Source organism: Diabrotica virgifera, chromosome 8, assembly GCF_917563875.1.
Source record: "Diabrotica virgifera virgifera chromosome 8, PGI_DIABVI_V3a".
NCBI classification, from domain to species: Eukaryota; Metazoa; Arthropoda; class Insecta; order Coleoptera; family Chrysomelidae; genus Diabrotica; species Diabrotica virgifera.
The window spans coordinates 7354453-7380109 of NC_065450.1; the positions used below are offsets into that span (position 1 = coordinate 7354453).

At 35.0% G+C, this 25657-nt stretch overlaps 1 protein-coding gene across 2 annotated transcripts in view; it reads right to left on the reverse strand.

Moving 5' to 3' along the window:
• Positions 1 to 14610: 14610 nt before the first annotated feature.
• The window catches only part of LOC126890655 (esterase B1-like), a 68269-nt gene continuing 57222 nt past the window's right edge, over positions 14611 to 25657 (reverse strand). Inside the window, exon 6 of one of the 2 annotated variants that reach the window (XM_050659773.1) lies at positions 14611 to 14999. In XM_050659773.1, coding sequence (XP_050515730.1) covers positions 14686 to 14999 — 314 coding nt within the window. In that variant the 3' untranslated portion in view covers positions 14611 to 14685. Of the gene's footprint in view, positions 15009 to 25657 lie in introns of both variants that reach the window. The other variant, XM_050659772.1, reaches the window with a different exon arrangement.

Below are 25657 nucleotides of genomic sequence, written 5' to 3' on the forward strand. Positions count from 1 at the left end.
TATACGGGAACCTTATAACTTATAACAAAGAGCAAACAAATAGATGTGTAGGCGTATGACTCATAATACTTAGTAGTAATGAGTACCTAGTGTAATGAGTATGCATTAAAGGAGACTTTCAAAGATCCTTAAAAAGCGACATGAGATGTAGAACTGAAGATAAATTAGAATAAAACCAAACATAATATATGTTGACACCAAGGGCAAGCTGAAAAAATAAAAATATAAGATTGGATTTTTCTTAAAGCACAACACAATGTGATTCTCGTCTAAAACATAGGTTTTTTAATTTTTACATAACTAATATCAACTAATGAAATACTAATCTAAAAACAAAGAATCGACAATTAAATGTTCATAAGTCTTATTATAAAAACTTATATAGTCTTTTAAACTTTTAAAAATTCATTTTTATGAAAATAATGACAAATTGCCAATGTTAAGTGTCACCACAAAGCTTACATCACCCCCCTTCGAATTGCAAATTTTCTTCGTAAAATTTAGTCGCTAAAATTAAAAGTCAGTAAGCACGGGAATGATCTTTGAGACATGATATAATCCAATTGATCTTGTTCCAAGAACGGTATTTATTTTAAAAACTGAGTCCGATATTTTTTCTTCTATTTCAAAGGGACCAATTCTAATTTCATCCATTTTCTTTTTATTTAATTTGTTTCCATAGTCAACAAATCCCTTATCTCCTTTTTTAAAATTATACTGCAACCTGTTCTTATCAAATAAACATTTATTATATTCGTGTGATTTTATTGACCTTTGAAGTGCTATTTTCCTGTCTTCTTCCAAACTTCTTGTTAATCCATGTTTTTCTTTTAGTTCATGGGGTAAAAAATTTGTAAACTCACCAAATAGCAAATATTTAGGAGAAAATCGTGTTACAGAATGGTTTGTTTCATTATATCCATTTCTATATTCTTCTGATATTTTTGACCAATTTGGTTTTCCTTTTGATTAATTCATTTTGCATCTTATTTTATTGACCATCGTCTAATTTAGCCTTTCATTTAAACCGTTTGAGAACGAAGCATCTACCGCTGTAAGTATTAATTGAATATTTCTGTTATTGAGGTAATTTTTGAATTCAATCGAATTAAAAGCTGGATATTGATCTGTGAGCAAGGTGTCTATTGCTTCTTCTTTAGGAATTTTTTCTAAAAGTTTGATGAAGTCTCGAGCGTATTGATTCTTGGACCATAGGATATATGTATATCTAGTAAAGTGATCAACTAGTAGATGTAAATATCGTTTTGTTGATCTTTGACCTCCAAATCCTCCTATTGTGTCCAGTGAAATTATTTGAAAGGGTTTAGTAGCTGGGCCTAATTGAGACATAAAGCCATATTTTCCATTTAATCGTTTTGTTTTTTATACATATTTCGCAGCTTTTGCATATTATTTTATTATTTTCTGATAGATTTGGTGCAGTATACAAGGGTTTTATTTTAGATTCTCTTTGATTTATTCCATTATGACAATATTTTTCATGTATCTTTTTGATTATCGTTTTACTGTAATCTTCAGTTAGGACTATTTTTTTTTTCTATTTTTTCATTTTTTTTTATAATAAATTCCATCTTCTAAAACCATGTTCTTTTCTATTTTTTTTTATTTGAAAATTTTGTGCTTGGTCATATTTTATGTCATGGATATCAATAATATTATGACGAATTACCGACGGCAGACAGCTATCACGTGAGGGAAACATCTGGAACAATGATTCAGCGGACGAGTGGGATGGATGATTTTTCGCGACTGATCGACGGTCAAGGCCAATGATTACTAGAAATGAGCGTCGACGTTCCAGAAATATCGGCTAGGTATATAAGGCATAATTGGTGTAAATAGTTTTAGTGTATAATATAAATTCGTCTGTAACTTGTATAAATAAATCGTATAAACGAACCGAGGTATTATTTTAACAGTAATCACGCTACAGTGGTGTCAGGTGTGGGGTTATAATTTGTTTTAAATAAAATAAAGGTGACTCTAAAAGACTTTTGGACTTTATTCGTCGGGAAAAATTAAAGTGCGTTAATTGTTCGGTACTCGAAAAGACTTTCAAAAGACCTTGTGATAAGTGCGTGTGTGCCGACCAAAGATGCTGCTACAAGAACTTTCCGTAAAACAGCTCCGTGAACAACTAGAGGAACGGGATGAAGACAGCGGTGGAACCAAGAAAGTCCTACAAGCACGACTCGAGGAAGTCCTCACGAAGAACGGAGATGATCCAGAGACGTTCCACATCCAATCAGCAGAACAAGCAATCTTATCGAAATTTAAAGACGTTTCTCAAAAGATCGATGATACTTGTAGTCAAAACAATGAGAAATTCGAAACCATTTCTTAAAAGATCGATGAAACTTCTAGAAAAACGATGATAAATTTGAAAGTGTTTTTCAAGTAATAACGTTTGTAGACAGACCGACGAGAAATTTGAAGAAGTTTCTAGAACATTCGATAAGATACAGAAAAGTGTAGACGACAATAAAGAAATGCTAGAAGAGAATACTGCAAGCGCCAGTTAACTTGGCGACAGCGAATACGCACAACGACACTGAGACTGATGATCATCCCATAAGCCACTGTGCAATGCGTCTCGCCAAGTTAACTGGCGCTTGCAGTATCAAACAACTAGAGAGCATGATAACTGATACAAAAGTACAACCATCAGTTAATGCAGTAGCTTTAGATCTTGTAGTGAAGGATGAAACACCGAGAGACAAAACATCGCATCATATGAGATTTAAATTACCACCATTTGATGGAAAGTTTTCTTGGTTACATATACCTTAGACAATTTGAAGCTATCGCGTTCGCCAATCATTGGACCGAACAAGAAAAGGCTGTTTCCTTGACTGCTGCTTTGTGAGGTGATGCTGCAGATATATTAAGACCAATTACTAAGGGTCAAGAAAAATGTTACCAGACCTTGTTCACTCGTCTAGAAAAACGCTATGGAGATGCCCATCTACAAGTATACAAAGCACAACTGCGAAGTAGAAGTCAACGAGCAAGTGAGAATCTGCAAGAATTTGAAGCAGATGTGGCTCGTGTGGTGCGGTTGGCGTATCCGGAGGTGCTAGACAGCGTTTTAGAAGATATTGCGTTAGATACCTATGTCAATGGGCTGAAAGATAGTGAACTACAAAAAGCTTTACGACTAGCAAGACCGAAAGTTTTAGATGAAGCACTTGCTATTGCATTGGAACACGAAACGACTAGTCAAACTTCACGAAGCCATAGAGTAAGAACTCTTGAATAAAGTGACGAACACAATGATGAACGTCTGGAGGAAATGATACGGAGAGTATTTCGTAACGAGATGCCAAAGGGACGCGAGCCTAGATGTTGGAATTGCGGTGACGTAGGCCACATTCGTCGTAATTGTAAGAAGATCGTACAGCCGTCGGAAAACTAGAGCGGGTCGACACCAATGGGCAACTGCCGACCTCGAGAACTAGAGCCCCCATAATAACTGTCAACCTTACGTCCTCCGGTGGAATCCACAACTTATACATCGAAGGTCGTATCAATAATAGATGTAGATCGTTTTTGGTGGATACAGGTGCAACGAGAACTATCGCACGTCCAGACGTAGTACGAGGCCATCATAAGTTATCACCTGCAACAGTAAAGCTTAGAACAGCGACTGGTGAGCTAATTAATACATATGGCGAGGCTAATATGTCAATATTCATTGGACAGACCGCAGTTGAACATCAAGTATTAATTGCCGAGATCTCCGGCGAGTTCAGATTGGGGATGGACGTACTAAGAAAAGTGGGGGCAATATTGGATGTTCAAAATGGAGTTCTCAGGATCAATGGTTAAGAGTTGCCCTTTCACGACGACAAAGAAGATGCCATACGCTTACTAACTACATGTAAAGAAAAACTATTGTTTATTTTTCTTTAATAGCTTTTCTTTTAATATTTATTTATATTCTCATTTTGTTACGCCACTGTCAAAACATTAAGTTCTTCTTTTTATTTTTATGTTGACTTATGACGTGTGAGGTGTTTTGACAGTGACAATTAATTAATTTCGATGATTGAAATATTTGTTACCTGCTGAGCATTATAAACTAAAATCTAGAATATAAGCTTTAAATGTTGTTTCTTTTTCTTACAGGTAACGTTTTTGTAAATCGTTAATATTGTACATAAAATAATAAAGTTCCTTTTTCTTACAGAGAGAAACACAATTGAGTTTTTTATTCACCAAAAGTTTTGATGGTTAAAAACATTATTACAAAACAACATTTTTGCTGATAGAAATATAATAATTTTCCATTATAAAATGGCAAAACTGAGATTTGAATTTACCGTTAAATCATTGCAGACTGATACAAAAACAAATATCATCACGATCACCTCGATTGAGACTGAGGAAAATGAAATTTTTTCAATACCTAATGATATGCAAAATATTTCCTATCATAAAAAAATCCAGATGACAGCAGCTTTTGAGAAAGTAAAACGGGTTCTAACAAAACGGGGCACTACAAGAAAAGTTTGGACCGCAGATGAAGATATTTTGAAAGTTTATATGGACGAATATGGGAATATACAATTCAATGATTTTCTCTTAGAACAACAAAGCATTCAAGGGAGAGAATCTTTAACATCCACACCTGGTATCTCACTAGATACGTTAGAACAGATCTTAGAGAGAGTATCAAAGTCAAATGAAACACAATGTATTGAATCCTTTAATAAAAAAAAAGTATCAGAACAATTTGTGATAGAAAAATTTACAGGAAAAAATGTGAATGTTTTACAATGGATGGAAACATTTGAAAATGAGTGCACAAGATTGCAAATAGAAAAAAATACTGAAAAAATTGAAATTCTAAGACTATTTTTAGAAGGATCATGTGTGGATTGGTACAGGTCAATGCTTATAAAATATTCAATAAATTCTGATTGGGATGAATGGAAAAACAAATTTTGTGATACCTATGCAGACAAAGGGTGGACTCCAGTGAGGTATGCGTTTGAGTTCAAATACATGAATGGTTCTTTATTAGAATATGCTCTTAAAAAGGAAAGACTCTTACTACAAATAAACAAGTCATTGAATAAAAAAATTATGATTGATTTGATAGCTATTGGACTCCCAAATTATATTGCTGATAGAATTGATAGAGACACTTTGAAAGAAACGGAAGATCTCTTCAATGAAATTAGAGGTCTAGAACACTTAATAAAAATGAAGACTTCAGAAAAAAAAGAAATACCATACTTTAAGAAAAAACAAGCCTGCAAAATTTGTGAAAAAGAAGGAAAAGGTTTACGTTATCATCTGGAATCAAGTTGCTGGTACAAAAGCAAAAGTGAAGTACCGAAAAATCAAGAGGTAAGAACTGTCAACAACCATAAACTAGAATTAGAATTAAACGAAACAAATCCAAAAAACTGTTAATTCCACCACTAATTAGAATCAAGTTACTATTAAATGACACTTTAGAGATCTATGGAGTATATGACTCAGGATCAAATATATCATTGATTAATGCAAACTTATTACAGATAAAGGCACATAATAGAGGTGACCTTCAAATAGTAAACTTGAGGACAATTAATGGTGTGAAAAAAACAAATGGTATAGTAACACTTAAGATAAAAATCTATGACATTGAAAAAAAAATGGATGTATTTATTGTAGATGATGAAAATTTCAATTATGATTTTTTAATTGGGTTAGATTGTATTAAAAGTTTTAGATTAATTCAAAATGAGGATCTAAGGATCACACAATGCAACAGCTCTAAAGAAATTGAAAATGTGTCAACTATTGATAAAGTAAGCATTCCTGACTTTCCAGGTAACATATATTTAAATGCATCTAAAGAAAAGATTAATGATATATTCAAATATGAAATAAATTTTAATGAGAGTATAAATACTGACAATTTTGAAATAGCAATTAATCATTTAGATTTAAATCAGCAATCAGAAATTGAACAATTGATTAATAAATATAAATCAGCATTTGCTAAAGACAAATATGATGTAGGTACTATAAGAGAGTATGAAGCTCATATTGACTTAGTTGTAGATAAATACTGCTCCAAACGTCCATATAGATGTACCATTGAAGATAGAAATGAGATAGAAAGTCAGATAGCAGAACTTTTGAAGAATAATTTAATTGAAGAGTCATATAGTCCATTTGCGGCTCCAGTGACACTAGCATTCAAAAAAGGAGAGGACAGAAAGACCAGACTCTGCATAGATTTTAGGGAACTAAATAAAATCGTTGTTCCCCAATCGCAACCTTTTCCATTGATCGAGGACTTAATGGTAAAAACTAGCAATTGTAAGTACTTTTCTACTTTAGACATAAATTCAGCATTCTGGTCAATTCCAATGAGAGTACAAGATAAAGAAAAAACAGCATTTGTGACACAAGAAGGCCATTTCCAGTGGACTTGCCTCCCATTTGGTTTGAAAACGGCTCCAGCAATTTTTCAACGTATTTTAAGCAGCATTATAAGAAAATATAAACTTTCAGATTTCACAGTCAATTATATAGATGATATCCTAATTTTTTCAAAAACCTTTGACGAACATATATTACACTTGTCCAAGTTATTTGATGCAATATTAAATGAAGGTTTTAGACTAAAATTTTCGAAATGTACCTTTGCAGAAAAATCAGTAAAATACTTAGGACACATAATAGAAAATAATTCCATAAGACCTGTAAAAGACTACTTGATTGCTGTGAAAAATTTCCCTGTTCCACAAACTAGAAAGAATGTACGTCAATTTTTGGGAAAAATCAATTATTATCATAAGTTTGTCCAAGATATTGCAATCATTTTAGATCCGCTGCACAACTTATTGAGAAAAGATGTTGACTTTATTTGGTCTAAGGAATGTCAAGAATCTTTCGATAGAATAAAGTCATTACTTTGTTCGGAACCAATATTAAGTATTTTCAACCCTGATTTGCCAATTAATATATATACAGATGCCAGCATAAAAGGAGTAGGAGCTGTATTAAAACAAATTGATAAAAACGGATGTAGCAAGCCTGTGGCATATTTTTCCAAAAAATTAATGGAAAGTCAAAAGAAAAAGAAGGCAATATATTTAGAATGTCTAGCGATAAAGGAAGCTATAAAATATTGGCAACATCTGCTCATTGGAAAAGAGTTTATAGTATATTCAGATCACAAACCTTTAGAAAATTTAAACATAAAAGCTAGAACAGATGAAGAATTGGGAGACTTGACATTTTACTTATCTCAATATAATTTTAAAGTAAAGTATAATCCAGGAAAATATAACCAAGAAGCAGACAGTTTAAGCAGAAATCCAGTTTTAGAATCTCAAGAAAATACAGATGAAGTATTAAAAGTAGTAAACTTGATTAATCTGGAAGATATAAAAATTGACCAACTCTCAAATATTGATCTACAAAATAATAAGACTAAATACAGTTTCAAGAATGATATTTATTATAAAAAGTCAAACAGAAAAGACAAAATTATTTTATCTGAAGATTTAAGTAAAACATTGATAAAAAGTGTACACAATACTTACTGTCATTTAGGAACAAACCAGATGTTAAATAAAATATCACCATTTTATACAGCCAACAATATGACTACTAACATTAAGAAAATATGTGAGAACTGTGATATCTGCATTAAAAATAAATCAAGAAGGAAACCTGACTATGGTTTAATGTCACAATTAGGACCAGCGACATATCCATTTGAAATTGTCTCGATTGACACGATTGGTGGTTTTGGAGGATCTCGTTCAACAAAAAAATATCTTCATCTCCTAGTAGACCATTTCTCAAGATATGCCTATTGTTTGACATCAAAAACACAAAACTCTGATGACTTCATAAAGTTAATTAAAAAGGTAACAGAAGATCACAAAATTAAAACTGTGATGACTGATCAATATCCTGGCATCAACTCAAAAGAATTCAAAAATTTCCTAAAGGTCAATAACATAAAAATGATATTTACTGCCGTTGATGCACCATTTTCAAATGGTATCAATGAAAGGTTAAACCAAACATTGGTTAATAAAATCAGATGCAAAATAAATGAAGGTGACAGGAAAACAGCATGGACAACAATTGCTCAAAAATGTATAGAAAAATATAATGAAACTGAACATACCATCACAAAATTTTCACCAAAATATTTAGTAGAAGGAGAAAGTGTAAGCATCCTACCAAACGAACTAAAACCTAAAGTCACAGATGCAGATCTCGAAATAGATAGAACAGTTGCCTTGAAAAATACAAAAAAATCACATGATTATAATAAAAAGCAGTTCGATCGACATAGGAAAGAAATTGATTTGAACATTGGGGATTTAGTATATGTGGAGAACGGTAACCGTCTAAACAGAAAAAAGTTGGACGAATTAAGGATTGGACCATACAAAATACTAAAGAAGATTTCCAATTCAATTTACGAAGTTGATACTGGGCATAGGAAAACAGAATCAAACCTCTTCCATATAACTAAACTTACTCCAGTATTGAAAGAAAATATTTAGTGAAAGTTCAATTTTTGTTTTGAAACTCTCCAAGGGGGGGAGATGTAAAGAAAAACTATTGTTTATTTTTCTTTAATAGCTTTTCTTTTAATATTTATTTATATTCTCATTTTGTTACGCCACTGTCAAAACATTAAGTTCTTCTTTTTATTTTTATGTTGACTTATGACGTGTGAGGTGTTTTGACAGTGACAATTAATTAATTTCGATGATTGAAATATTTGTTACCTGCTGAGCATTATAAACTAAAATCTAGAATATAAGCTTTAAATGTTGTTTCTTTTTCTTACAGGTAACGTTTTTGTAAATCGTTAATATTGTACATAAAATAATAAAGTTCCTTTTTCTTACAGAGAGAAACACAATTGAGTTTTTTATTCACCAAAAGTTTGATGGTTAAAAACATTATTACACGCATTATACACGCATAAACATTATTACACATTATTGCGACGTAACCATACCCGGTAATAGTGAGAAAATTCTGATGACCATGCTTGATGGACAGAGGACACTGCCGAGAGGGAAGTTTAAGGATGGTCGAAGATGTGGAAAGTGTCGAGTTCCTAACGGCGAAAACTTTGATAAGAGTTCGAGATGTCATCCCTCTAAGAGTTATGAACTTAAAAGAAACTGCTATCAACTTGAGTGGAGGAGCTTTGATCGGACAGTGTGTTCCGGTGGCTTCAATTTGCTCTATGAATACCAATGAGAAATCATCGAAGTCAAAGTATCCAAAAGACCTTGTCGAGATGATCATTGAAAGATGCCAAGATCTTGATCATGAACGAACGGACAAAGTGAGGTCTATGTTGATAGAGTATCAAGATGTGTTTGATATTGATAAGAAGGATAGGGGCAAAACAAGCATAGTAACGCATAAAATAAATACCGGAGACGCTCAGCCAATCGGACAACGGCCTAGACGACTTCCATTTGCGAAAATAGATGAAGCCGAAGAGATTATCAAGGATATGGACAAACAAGGGGTAATTGAACCATCGAATAGTCCATGGACATCATCAGTAGTTCTAGTAAAGAAGAAAGATGGTTCAACGCGTTTTTGTATCGACTACCGCCAGCTCAATGCGGTAACAAAAAAAGATAGTTATCCTTTGCTCAGAATAGACGATACATTGGATACTCTCTCCGATTCCCGTTGGTTTTCCACACTCGATTTAAAAAGTGGATATTGGCAAGTAGACATGGAGCCAGCCGATCGGGAGAAAACCGCATTTTCGATAGGATCAGGGCTTTGGCAGTTCACGGCTATGCCGTCTGGTTTATGTAATGCTCCTGCCACATTTGAAAGATTAATGGAGGCAGTTTTAAGAGGTCTAACATGGAAAACATGCCTGGTTTACTTGGATAATGTAATTGTGGTTGGAAGGTCCTTTGATGAACTTGCCAAGAATCTAATAGAAGTCTTTCAACGATTGAGGGCAGCGAACTTGAAGTTAAGTCCGAACAAATGTCACATGTTTCGACGAGAAGTTAAGTACGTAAGACATATTGTATCGAGCAATGGTGTAACAGCTGATCCTGAAAAGATTGAAGCAATTAAGGATTGGCCCCCACCAAAAGATAAACATGAAATTAGAAGTTTTCTTGGCCTACATACATATTATCGACGATTTGTGAAAGGATTTGCCAATATCTCCAAGCCCCTAAACAAGTTGACGGAGAAGGGCAAAGCATATACATGGAGTGAAGAGTGTCAAAAAGCTTTCGAACAACTACAAATGGCTCTGATCAGTGCACCGATATTAAGCTACCCGGAACAGGCAGGAAAATTTGTTTTGGATACCGATGCTAGCAACAGTGCCATAGAAGCTGTTCTCTCACAAATCCAGGATGGACAGGAAAAAGTCATCGCTTATTTCAGCAAAGTTCTGTCGAAACCAGAAAGAAACTATTGCGTTACCAGAAGAGAACTGTTGGGTGTAGTGAAGGCTTGTGAACATTTCCATAAATACTTGTACGGCAGAAAGTTCCTTCTTCAAACAGATCACGCTGCTCTAAAATGGCTCATACAATTCCGTAATCCAGAGGGCCAGATGGCAAGATGGTTAGAACGTTTGCAAGAATATGATTATGAGATAGAACACAGGGCCGGAAGAGTTCATTCAAATGCTGATGCCCTTTCGAGACGACCATGCAGTGCAAATTGTAATCACTGTGCCAAATTAGAGGAACGATTATACCCCGTGAGACGAACCACCGTAATTAATGAGCAATGACAGCCCCAACAATTACAAGACGCCCAAGAAGACGATCCATGTATAAAAAGAGTATTGGATTGGATGCGGCAAGGTGAGAGACCTAGTTGGCAAAACATTAGTGCATGTAGTCCGAAAGTCAAGGCCTACTGGAGCCAATGGAATTACCTGGTTCTAAAAAATGATCTTCTGTACAGAACCTTTGAGAACGATGATGGTACAGAATCTAAGCTTCAGTTGATTGTACCTAAAAGTAAAGTTTCAGAAGTATTGCGTCAGTTGCATGACGGTACATCAGGTGGACACTTTGGTATTACGAAGACTCTGCAAAAGGTTCGAGAACGGTTCTATTGGGTGAACTGTAAAGATGATGTAAGAAGATGGTGCTGGAAATGTGAACTGTTTGCATCCGGTAATGGTCCAGTTGGTAAAAAGAGAGCACCCATGAGACAATACAATGTTGGCAGTCCTATGGAAAGAGTAGCAATCGACATTGCAGGTCCATTTCCAGAAACCGATGCTGGAAATAAATACATCCTGGTAGCCATGGATTATTTTACAAAATGGACTGAGGCCTATGCATTACCGAATTAAGAAGCTGCTGCCGTTGCAGAGGTACTTGTTGGAGAATTCATCAGCCGATTTGGTGTTCCCTTGGACATCCACTCCGACCAAGGGCGAAACTTTAAGTCAGCTCTTTTCCAAAACGTTTGTAAATTGATTGGTGTCAATAAGACCAGAACAACACCCCTGCATCCTCAATCAGATGGGATGGTCGAGAGGATGAACCGAACGATGGGTAAACACTTGTCCAAAGTTGTTTCTGAACATCAGCGAGATTGGGACCAACACATTAATTTATTCCTGATGGCCTACCGCTCGACCGTAAATGAAACTACAGGTCAGACACTAACCTACCTGATGTTGGGTCGTGATGTTCGTTTGCCCTGCGACCTAGAGTTTGGCTGCAGACCTTCCGAGGAATATGTTGCAGGCGAAGAATACGTCGACCGCCTGAAGTTACGAATGAACAACATTCATGAACTTGCCCGACAACATATCCAGATAGCCAGTGACAGAATGAAAGATCAATATGATTCTCGATGCAAGAATGAAAGCTTCGAAGTAGGTGATCTTGTCTGGCTTTATAATCCACAACGTCGTCGAGGCCTTTGTCCTAAACTGCAAAGACAATGGGAAGATCCGTATGAAGTTAAGAAGAAAATAAATGATGTAATATACAGAATTAAGAAGTTGCCAAACGGTAAACCAAAAGTTATTCACATAAATCGTCTTGCACCATATGCTAGCTCAAATGAAACAGAAGAAGCCCGAGTCCTCCAACAGGAGATGAAAGATGCCGCACAGCCGAGTTTTACTAAATTTATGTCAAATTACGCAGAGAAAAAGAGTGCTAGATTCGGCGTGACCACAGAAGTTCAGCAAGATCTGTATGGTGTTCCAGAAAACGTCTCTCTAGCCCAATGTGTTGCCCAAGACCTCGAGATGACTAATGGAATCTCGTCCGTATTCAAAGGAAAGTTCGGCCGCCTGGACGAGTTAAGAAATCAGCAGCCTAAAATTGGAAGAGTACTACGATTGGAAGATGGTCCTCGATCTTTGCTGTATTTGGTGACCAGGAAGTCTTATACGGACACGCCAAGCTACGAAAAATAGGCCATGCAGTAGAAAATATGGATTGGAAGATTGTGAGAAGCATGCTTAAAGTGATCTTCAGAGAAACTGGCGTACGAATTACTGTGTGTTGCATGAACCCGAAGATGTCATACCCTTCAAAGACAGTAGACTGTTACTTCTTTTCTAGGGGTGTATGCAGAGCTGGAGAACCCTGTAAATTCCGCCATCCTGGGCCATCTGGAGTTGCTGATCGGGACGCTCAGATCTTAAGAAGGGGGCAGTGTGACGAATTACCGACGGCAGACAGCGATCACGTGAGGGAAACATCTGGAACAATGATTCAGCGGACGAGTGGGATGGACGATTTTTCGCGACTGATCGACGGTCAAGGCCAATAATTACTAGAGATGAGCGTCGACGTTCCAGAAATATCGGCTAGGTATATAAGGCATAATTTTTGTAAATAGTTTTGGTGTATAATATAAACTCGTCTGTAACTTGTATAAATAAATCGTATAAACGAACCGAGAGTATTATTTTAACAGTAATCACGCTAAAATATTTACTGTTCTTAAATTGTCTTCATGATTTTCATTAACTTCCAACACCGGATTTCTGCTGAGACAATCCGCTTCTGTATTATTCTTTTCTGGAAAGTATTTTATTTCACAATTATATTGTGACAGATAATGTGACATGTCGCCTAATTCATTGTCAGGTCTGTTTCTTATATTATTTAACTTTTTTAAAAGTTTGTGATCTGTATAAACAGTAAAATAGTTTCCAATCATCCAATGTTGCCAAAACTTTATGCTCTCTTTTACGGCTAAACATTCTAAAAATATCGCTTTTTTCTTTTTTTGGGATTCATTTATTTTTTTTTAGAAAAATACGCAATTGGTTTTTCTTCACCATTATGTTGAATTTGTTTCAAAATTGTTCCGATTCCTATCGCACTGGCATCCGTATATAGTTATTTTCCTAACAAGTGCAGAAAGTCATACTTTTCCGCATGCGACTGCAGTTTGCCGAACGACGCGAAGCGGGAGTGGGGAAAAGAGACTTTATGCAAGCGTTAGGAACAATATTTTTCCTACGAGTCTTTAAAAAATGACCAAATCTTAATCAATTAATTTAGTTAATATGAAAATACATACACAAATTAATTCTTTGACAAGGTTGTCAAAACCAAACTTTCAGCATAATTGGTTAGCATAACGACGATCTTGGTTCCCATGACGAAGATTCAAAACCATTGTTTGTCTACTGATTTGACTTTGGAATATTATGTCAAAATTATTTTATTTCATCGAATTCTCGCGTTAATTTCATTAAAACATGAACACAATAATAAGATATTTATTTGAAATAAATTAGTAAATATGATCTAAATTTTAGTTACTTTAAATTTTAGTTAGTATTATAATTACTTTAAGGCCATATTAACATATCTAAATTAACACGCGTGTGGAAAAGTAAAACGCGTGCGGAAAACTAAAACGCGTGCTCGAAAGTAGACATTTTTGCACGTTCGTAGAAAAAATAAATATTGGCGATTGTGGATCATAAACTGCTAGTATGGGTTTGGAACGTAGATAATCTTTAATTCTCCGGAATGCATGCTCACACGGTTCTGTCCAATTGAATCGCTGATCTTTTCTCAGCAATTTATGTATAGGGTCTAGAACTATCGAGGCATTAGGAATGTATTTTCCATAAAAGTTAATTTTGCCTAAAAATTGTCGTATTTTGTTTCTATTTTGAGGAATAGGGAAATCTTTTATTGATTTTAAATTGTCTTTTAGAGGTGTGATCGTATTCTTCTGTAATATATGTCCTAAATATTTAACAGAAGCCTTCTTCTCGAATAGCCTCCAGGAATTTTTTTAAGTGTGTGATATGTTCATCAAATATCTTAAAAAGGACCAGTAACCAGTACCTATATCATCAATGAAATTCACTGCAAATCCTGTCAGGTCATTTTTTTTATAATATTTCCCAAAATATGTTGAAATATGGCTGGAGATGTTTTAAGTCCGAATTGTAAACAGGTCCATTAGTAATGACCTTCTTGCGTTACAAAACTAGTTTTGTGTCGGTCTGTGATTTTTAATGGAATACCATATGGAACCATTTTTCCTTTGTTAACCGACAAAAATATAATCTACAATAATATGTAAAAAATAATCTAAACCACCAACTAAAATCATCAAATATTTTATTTTCAAATAATTTTAACATATTTATCCAATATTCTAAGTTTGAGTTTTATTACTTTATTGTAGGTAATATTGAGTATATGGACTAAGCTGGAATATTTCCTTCCACAATTTCAACCTTTCCGGCTCGGGATTCATCTTCATAGTTAATTCTTCTCCGATATCCAGGTAATTTACTTCTTCTTGGTTAACTGGATTCCAGGTTAGGTTTAAATCGTTTCCTTGAGGAGTTGGGTTGCCGTATTTGGCAAAATTAGTCCATAGTTTAACAAATCTTCTAATTGCTGTAAGTTCCGTTTCCCCTCTGACTAGGTTATTAGGTTTAAGCGGCGCTTGGAACAAATATCCTAGATCGTCGGCGTGGCAAGCACCTGAAAATACTAGTTTACTATAAGGCTATAAATTTCTAAAAATAAGAAAAGTTTCCTACATGGGAAGAAGCTAGGACAAATAATCCACTGACAAATAATTGCGGACAAAAAATCCCCAGACAAAAAATCCCCATAAATAAACCACACAAATAATCACTATACAAATAGTTTCCGGACAAAAATCCCCCTCAAAAAATACTTGACAAATAATCCATACAAATTTGTTTGGACAAAAAATCCCCAAGAATTTTTATTTATATCAATATTAGACTAGGAGCCGGTATAAGTGAAATTTTCTAATAATATAAGTGAAAATAATAATTTTAGGCACGATAAAAGCCTATAATTTAAATAGTAGAACCTAAAATGAAACTTATGAACACTTTGCTGTTACTTTTCAGTGGGACATGTGTCGACAATGGCGCATCAAACTTTCCACTTACGGATGGCATAAATAAATTAAAAGCTACCCTCTCTTACGCCCAGAATTCAATGCGTTTCATATTTTTCAGTTCTACGTTTTTTTTATTATTTATTAAATTAACAATGCACCTAATCTTAAGACTAACCAGCATTTTACATTTAACTTAATCTACTACTGTACTGTCCTAGGTATTCCCAACGGTTCACCTTAGAATTTAATAATTATTGTTGCACACATCACTGTTCTGGCTAGGTTCACTCTCCGAAGTTAAACTGACACTGACATTTTTATAGATTTATCACTATCACACAAGTTCAAAAGGTTTGGTGCGTTTGAGCCTGCGAACTAGGTTTTGATTATCTAAAAGTTCTAACACTTCCCTGTTTGTATGGTTGTGGAGTCGTTTTTCGTGACCCTTGGCAATCTTCTTTATTTCTTCTTTGATTGTTACTATACGAAGTTCCCGATGTAGGTCTTTGTTGCGGATATACCATGGAGCGTTGACTATGTTTCTTAGTATTCGGTTTTGGACTCTTTGAAGGCAAGCATAGTTACGCTCACCAGTAGAGCCCCATAATATAACTGTAGACCATAGGGCCATACTGGTTGGAGTCAGTTCTATGTGGATAAAAAATAAGACTTAGCGTAATTTTAACCCACCAACCCTTTCCTATTCCCCTCCATAAAAAACTTCATTTTTCGTTTTTATTTTTTTTAGGTGGGATGCTATTTTTTAGGTGGGATGTCAATTTTTTGACAAAAAAGTTATGCTATAAAGTAACCGTTGCCCTACCCAAAAACGGACTCCTATGACCAGTACTAGAAATTCGCAATGGATGGAATCGATTTATCTCTGGAAGATAAATATGAGCACCAAATTTCGTTTTTCTAAATCGAAGCGTTCTAGAGGTATTTAAGAAAAACTAATTACAAGACGCCATCTTCAAAGCGCCCTAGCTCCCTTAAGAAGCATTTTCGGACTAGATGAATTGTGTTAAATTGTCTTAAAATTATCTGAGGAATCTCCTGTCTTCGTTTGTCGGTAGAGTTTCTGGACACCCTGTATATACCTATAAAAACATTGATTTGATCTATTTTGAAGTCTGTAACCCCTAGAAACAGATTTTTGAATTTTTGAGGGTGGCGAATCTTACGGAAAAATTAAAAAAAAAAAAAATATAGTGTTTGATAAAATACACAAAAGAAAAGAATTAGACCTCCAGCCATCTCAAGAAAAAAGTTATACGCTTTTTTGTCTCTTCTGGGGAGACCACAGCATTTTCTTCAATATTCCATTTCGGTTGACAGAATGCGCTTTTGGGTTTTTTTTTGTTTATGACCCAAATTTCTGCGGCAAATTTCTATACTTAACTTACGAATCTATAAAAAAATATACATATTTTGTAAAAACCTCAACTATGCCTTTTTTAATTTTTTGAAATTTTAAAATTGATTCTGTCCCACATAAGAAAGATAAAACGAAAAATTAAGTTTTTGACGGCAGGGAAAGGAATAAAGGGATGGTGGGCTAAAATTATGCTCTATTATTTTTTAATCACATAGAATTTTATAACAGTGGAGTAAACTCGTCTGCGATGGGACCAATTACAAACCAAACAAGTATTACAGCGCAGTAAATTTGAATCACACCTCTTGGTTTAAAAACAAACTTTTGTAGGAAAAAATGTAATTGTCATGACAATCAACGTGCAAACAGTTTATTACAGCCTAAAATATATATTGGAAGGTTTTTTTTTAATTTTAAACATATTTTAAGGGTTGAAAAAAAGATTAAATTTTCAGTAATCTATAGATACTACGCTGGCATACAATGTATTTATATTGATCAAAATAGTTCAGCCGTTAATTGTTGAAATTTTGGCGACTTGGAAATAATGTTTCGACAAGATGGTGTTCCTGCATACTATTACACTGCAGTAAGACGTTACTTAGATGACGAATATCGTGGTGGATGAATTGGACGAGAAGGTTAGATGGAATTATAAGCTCGGTCACTGGACTTCGCATCATTAGATTTATTCCTGGGGTTAACTTAAAAAATGGAAAGAATTAAATTCTGGGAGTAAGAGAATGTAGCTTTTAATTTATTTATCCCGTCCATAAGTGGAAAGTTTGATGCGCCACTGTCGACGCATGTCCAACTAAAATGTGACGGCACAGTGTTCAAACGTTTTCTTTTAGGTTTTCAATTGTCACCTATATCGGCTTCTAGTCTCTATGTAGGGTATTTCGGGTACCCGAGTAATTAGTCTTTAGTAAAAAAGATTAAATTAAAAGTAGACTAAAAATCTAAAAATTAAAGGAATAACAGGAAAAACAAAAAATCGCAGATATAACTTATTTAACCCATGAAATGCCAAAAGTGTCAAAATTTAATAAATGTCATTAGTGTTAAAATTTTATAACAGTGGAGTAAACTCGCCTGCGATGGGACCAATTACAAACATGTATTACAGCGCAGTAAATTTGAATCACACCTCTTGGTTTAAAAACAAACTTTTGTAGGAAAAAATGTAATTGTCATGACAATCACCGTGCAAACAGTTGTAGAACCTTACTAACAAAAATTATAGTTCAATTTACTACAGCCTAAAATATATATTGGAAGGTTTTTTTTAATTTTAAACATATTTTAAGGGTTGAAAAAAAGATTAAATTTTCAGTAATCTATAGATATTACGCTGGCATACAATGTATTAATATTGATCAAAATAGTTCAGCCGTTAATTATTGAAATTTTGGCGACTTGGAAATAATGTTTCAATAAGATGGTGCTCCTGCATACTATTACACTGCAGTAAGACGTTACTTAGATGACGAATATCGTGGTGGATGAATTGGACGAGAAGGTTAAGATGGAATAACAAGCTCGGTCAGTGGACTTCGCATCATTAGATTTATTCCTTTGGTTACTTTAAATTTAAAGTTTACGCTACAGCACCCGAAAGTATCGATATTTTGAAACAACTGATAATTGTTTTGTCGAATGACAGATAATAGATGGAAAAAGTGAATACTGGAATAGAGACCAAGACATGATGCCTACCGAAGCGGAGGTCGTCCACCAACACGTTGGGCTGATGATCTAAAACGTTGTCATAGGAACTGGATGCAAGAGGCACAATATCGAAATAGATGGAAAAATATGAGGGAGATCTATGTCCAGCAGTGGCCAAGCGAAGATTGAATGATGATGATGAATAATAATTGTTGAAGAATATAGGGCAATTACCCCGACACATTTCAACGTGTACGACAATGCATTCCTTTCAGGAAGTTGCACATTTTGAACACTTAGTATAAGAACTGCTTCTTAAATCTTTATTGATTAAATGCGATACTACGTGTACAGTTTTAGTATTTATTAATTACTTATTACTAGAGCTCGGGAAATATGCACTTAAAAAACCCTAAAATATGCATGGAAATATGCACAAAAAACAGTTGAAATATGCACTAAAATATGCTTTTATGTGTTTAACGGATATAATTAAAAAACGCAGTAATCTTTGTATTGAAAGTATTTAATTTATTTTATGCTAGCCACAAAAATATTTATTGCAATTTCTACATCATTATATTCATGTATTATTTATATTCATCATCATCATCATCATTCTTTATTATATTGTTGTTAAAGTTAAAACTATATATTAAATATTTTTCTAAATTTTCTAGAGAAAAACTGTGACGCCTATCCGATAATAATTGTTTATACGCGGAAAACTTCTTTATAATTCACCCCTGTTGAGCTGGCCTCCCACCTTATAGATTAAAATATAAGTAGTGCTAAATTACGAGCTGTTTATGAAATTTCATATACCGTAGATTAAAAATTTTGGGCTCTTTACACTGGGCAGAAATTTAATATTTTTGTGGGGGCTGACGCACACCCCTCCCACTACTTGAAAATAGAGATATTGAATTGATCTTTGCGGCGAAATTGCGAGTTATTTATGAGCTTTCGAAGTGAAATAGTTTAGATTTTTGAGCTTATCCCCTTAACCCTAGAACAACACTTTAATTGATTCAACTCAAGAGGAAAATGTCGAGAAAAATTAAAATATATCGTATCGAGGATATAATTCGTATAGCGTATAAATTCTAAGAATAAACTTTCAAAATACTCTCATTTCGATTATTGAGTTACAACCCCTTTGCAAGAAAACCTCCCCAGTTTCCCAGATTAAGAGAGAATTGTACTTAAAATTAAACAAATTAATTATTTTGCGACTACATATATTTACTAATTTATGAGCTTGCAAAATATGCGCATTTCGATTATTGAATTGCAATGTCTTTTCCATAGTGCCGTCAGTGAAGGGAAAAATCAACTATCACCTTCGATTTCAGTCAACCTTCATCGATTTTCACGAAAATTGGTAAATGGTTAGACGATAGCTCGATAATAAAGGGTGAATTTAATAGTGCCAACTTGCGCTTTTACCCTGGGGGTGGATGCCACCCCCTTTTCGGGGGTGAAAAATACTTTAATAAACATAACTCCACAAACAGATAGAGGGACAAATTCTAAGGAAAATTTGTTATATAAACTTATTAAACTTATTTAACATTATCGGTTACAAAGTCTCGTAACGTCGACTGTCATTATTACGTCACCTGTTATGACTATTTGTGAAGCCCACGTCAGTTTATATCCTACCTCAAAATTTGGCTATTATAAGCATAACCGTTCAAATATACAGCCGGAAAAATGAAAGAATACCCATGAACGAACATATAAAACAAGCTGTATTTTCCTGTCACCGTGTCACAAAGAAAATTGTCCAGTGCAAGTACATGTAACAATAATTATTACATATACTTGCGCTGGCCAATGTTTTGTGTGACACTGTGACAGGAAAATACAGCGTGTTTTATATGTTCGTTCATGGGTATTCTTTCATTTTTCCGACTGTACGTGGAGTGAAGGGGCTTTTTGGCGAGCACTATATTAAGGCACGCATACACTATTCGCGCTTCGCGCTCCTGAAACTGCTCCACATAGTGGATACGTTTGCGCTCTCGAACCATACAACGGAGCGAGTCCGCCTCAGGGCTCCAATCGGTGGCGGTTTATAAGTAGAGGAACGCATGCGCTATCGATTGGAGCAGTTGCGCAGAACCCAAGAGATTTGCGAACAGCTAAGGTAGTCCCTGTGGTGAGACCGCTTCCGTCTGAAAAACATTTTTAATTCGGTTTCTTTGTGGATTCCTATTTAAAAATGTCCCCTTTAAACAAATTTCAAGGCTACCGGGCGGAATTTTTGGGCAGAAATCGTTTAAAAAATTTTTTTAAACAAATACACAAGATCACCTTTTATTGCTCCAAAAATATATTTTTAAGTTTCTTGGGTCATTCTAAACAAGAAAGGTATCTTGTGATTTTTCTCAAAAATTGACAGTTTTCGAGTTACAGGCGATTTAAAATCTAAAAAATGCGAAAATACGCATTTTCGAGGCTTAAAAACTCATATTTAAATTAGTATTTTTAAGGGTGCCAATAACTTGGATTAAAGTTTGAACGTTCCTTTTCAAGATTCCGAAGAGTTATCGGGTCTAACTTCAATTTAGACCGTAGTTTTTTAATTGTTATTTATGCGTGTCCATCCGGTTTTTTGCCGGTGCGGCGCGCACTATTTTCAAAAATCTCCTATTTTCCTTCGAAAAATATATTTTCTAGATTCTTTGGGATATTCTAAATAAAATAAGTTTCCTGACATTTTTCTCGAAAGTTACTAGTTCTAAAGTTATAAGCGATTTAAAATGCGAAAATGTGTTTTTTTTTGTCATTTTTCGGATTTTAAATCGCTAATACATTCACGAGTTGGCCGTCTTTGCAAATAGACGTGTTTTATTTAAATTCAAATGGGACATGTTTTTGTTAAAGTGGTGATTAGTGTATGGTAATTAACAACTAGGAAATCAGTAAGTAGACTTTTTGTTGAGCAGATATTGGTATAATATCTGTAAATTTATTACCTTTATTTTTATTTTATTTTCAAGTGTTGCGATTTTGGCATCCAGAATCGCAATATGTCTAATCAATCTCACGTCACCTCTGATTTAACCTCCAAAAATGAATCTCAATCTACTTCTTTTCTACCACCTCAAAACCCATCTCCATCTAAAAACAAAAATCAACGATCTTATGCAGCTGCTACTCTCACAAAAGCTCCTCCACCCACTACTCCTTCCCGTGACCAAGCTATCATAATGCCCTCCGCTCCCAACACTGTCATTTTTGATTACATTAAGGCAATCGGCACAATTGTTACACCCAAAAATATCCATTTTGCATCACGCGTTGCCTATGGTCGTATTTGTATATATTTATCTTCTTCTGAGCAAGTAGATAATCTATTAAAAACCACTCAAAATATTTCAATTAACTCTTAAATTATCCCTATTCGCAGACTTGTATCCCCATCAAAAAGAATTTTAGTGTCTAATGTTAGCCCTTCTATCCCACATGCTGTTATCGAAAAAGCTCTCTCTGATCTTGGATTAAAGACTATTACACCTCTCACTCATGTCAGATGTGGTACAACTGACGATGAATATGCACACATTATGAGCTTCCGAAGGGTAACTTATATAATTCCGGAACGAGAAGACTTTTCCCTTCAAACGTCGGTTCTAATTGTTCATGAAAATATCCCACAAAGAATATTTATATCAACAGATAAATTGGAATGCTTCCTTTGTAAACAGCCAAATCACACTGCCGACTCCTGCCCCAACATATCCAATCCTATTTCCTCTCAACCGAATGAAAAAACTATTGATCATATCTCTCACATTTCTCATACTGAACGTGCCAACAATGTTCAAAATTTTACTGACGACTCTCAGAACCTTCCCGTCACGTCTATATCTACACAATCACCGGAACCCGGTGACAAAAGACCTCACTCCAACGATAGCCGTCTAGAAACTCCAACCCCTAGCTTACCAGAAAATCTTTCCGATCCAAATAATCGAGATCACTCTGAAACCAATACATATCAAATTATTCATCAACAACCTAAAAAGAAAACCAAAAAATCTAAGTCAAAAGAACATGGAAATCAAATAATAAGTGATATAACTCGCTCTACCATTCAAAATTTATATGCTAAAGCTGACACCTCATTCTCCCTTCATGAGACGCAGCTAATTGCCTTTCTTGAAAATACTTTCGGTAACTCTGACCCTTTAGCGGAAGCATACAAATTTATTACAGACATTCCCTCTCTTCTACAAGATTTAAATAAGCTATATAATGCTTCCAATGAACGTTCCTTAAAAAATCGTCTAACTCGTCTTCAGAACAAAATTAAATACAAACTAGACCCCGACTCTTACACATTCTCTGGAGATCCTACTACTGACGAATGCTACTCTACTGACTCGTCCTTACATTAACCTTCTTTTTTAATATAACGTTCACCATTCTCCAATGGAACTGCGATGGATTCTATCCTCGCATAGAAAGAATACAAAAACTTATTACAATCCACAATCCTGAATTTATCTGTTTTCAAGAGACTAATTTTAAACAAAATCACTGTGGTAGACTTAAAAATTTTGAAGGGTATCATCGCATTCGTACTAACTGTTCTAGAGCTAGTGGCGGTGCATCGATATTTGCCTCAAGTGATATATACTCCTCTCTTCTACCTCTTACCACTAATCTCGAAGCGGTAGCAATAACTGCTTGGTGTCCAACCAAACTCACTATATGTAGTTTATATATTCCTCCAGACTATAAATTAAAAGAAGAAGAATTAGTTGATCTAATCTTTCAGCTTCCACAACCTTTCATACTTACTGGCGACTTTAATGCTCATAACGCCATGTGGGGCTCCATTCGTACATTTGGAAGAGGTAAAATTGTTGAAAACGTTTTAAGTGTGTCTGGTTCTTGTCTTTTAAATACGTCCTCACACACTCACTTTAACTTATCATCCAATACCTTTTCCGCTATAGATCTTACCATATGCGACCCTAAATCAGCACCCTTTCTTTCCTGGAACACTTGCGATGATCTGCACGACAGTAATCATTTTCCCATCATAATATCTTCATTCTCTAATCAGGAACATCCTATCCGCAATTACTGGAATCTAAAATTTGCTGACTGGCCAAGATACACAATTGAAACGGAAAACATCCTCTCTACTCAAACTTTCCATACAGACGCAAACATCGCTCTTAAACAAATAACTGACTGTATAATTACAACGGCTAACAAGTATGTTGGTAAAAAAACATCATCTTTCACCCGCAAAACAGTCCCTTGGTGGAATTCAGCATGCGATGAAGCTGTCCGCAAATCCAAATCGGCTCTAAACAAATTGCGCCACAATAACACCCCGGCCAATCTTATACTCCACAAAAAACTTAAAGCCAAAGCCAAATATATCATAAAACAAAGCAAAAAAACTTCCTGGCAAAATTACGTCTCAACCTTAACAATCCACACCTGCCCTAGTCAGGCCTGGAACCAAATAAAACATATACAGGGTCGCAAATCTAGTAATAAGGTTCCTAATCTTATCATAGACGACAAAGTCATCTGTGATAGCCAATCAATTTCAAACGCTTTCGCCCTTCACTTTGAAGAAAAATTTAAAAATAAAAATTCCTGTTGTACATCCAATTCCTCTCTTGTCCCTCCCCTTACAAATAATTCTATTGACCCTCTTGATATCATATATGTAAATGAACCTTTTACCCTACATGAACTAAAATTAGCCTTATCCTCTTGTAGAAGCCATGCAGCTGGTCCTGATAAAATCCCATACATTTTCATAAAAAACCTCTCCGATATCTCCCTTTGCAAACTACTAGATTTTTATAACCTTGTATGGAATTCCCAACAATTCCCAACGAAATGGTGTGACTCTACCATTATTCCGATAAGGAAAAAGGATCAATCCTCCTCATTAGCAAAATCTTATCGTCCTATTTCTCTTACTAACACTTCCTGTAAACTTCTTGAGAAAATGATTAATAAAAGACTACTATGGTTTTTAGAAAAATATTGTCAAATTTCAAATTTTCAATCCGGATTTCGACGTAATCGATCCACTAGGGACAACCTTGCCCTTCTACAAACCCACATAGCAACAGCACTCAACGGTCAACAAGATATGGTCGCAGCTATTTTTGACATTGATAGTGCCTATGATACAATCTCTAGAAAATCCATATTAAACAAATTACGTCATTGTAACCTTAACGGAAATATTTTTCACTTTATAGAAAAATTTCTACAATCCAGATCCTTTAAAGTATCTGTAAATGGTAAGTCCTCTAGAATATGTTCTCAGCGACACGGAGTACCTCAAGGTTCTGTTATTAGCCCTACCCTTTTTATTCTTGCTATAAATGACATATGCAATAACTTTCCCAAGCCTGTTCAATACGTTCAATACGCCGACGACCTTATTATATATTGCCATGGCAAAAACGTTAAGACCTCCTGTCAACTGTTACAGCTTTCAGTTGACCTCCTTCAAAACAAAATTCAAGACCTAGGATTATGCTTATCTCCAAACAAATCTAAAATTATTAAATTCAGTAGAAAAGCCACCTCTTCTGCCCCACTAATCTCAATCAACAACAACCCCGTACCTGTAGTGGATAATTGTAGAATTCTGGGAATGATTTTTGATTCTCGACTAAACTGGAAACATCACATAAATACTACTAAAGGCTACTGCCTTAAGCAACTGAATCTAATAAAAACTCTTTCACACTTTTGTTGGGGTGCTCATGAGAATGTACTTCTTACAGTATACAGATCTCTGATACGTTCCAAAATAGATTACGGCTGCTTTATCTACATGTCTGCCTCCAAAAATGACCTAAAGCTATTAGATTCTGTTCATAATACTGCTCTTCGTCTATGCCTCGGAGCTTTTCGCTCTAGCCCGCAGGATAGTCTTTATTGCGAAAGTAACGAGCCCCCTCTCTCCCTTCGAAGACAACATCTACTTCTATCATATGCTTCCACTACGTCAAGTAATCCTACTAACCCTATTTACCATCTTACCACCTCTATACCTGACTACTCCATTAGCAACCCCTCTCAAAGGGTCATAGAGCCTTTTCCAATATCACTAGGCTGTCTATTAAAGAACACAGACCTATCTCTCACCCTGCCCATCCCTTCTCCAGTCACTCCTCCCTGGACCAAACACCTCCCTTTATTTAACACATCCCT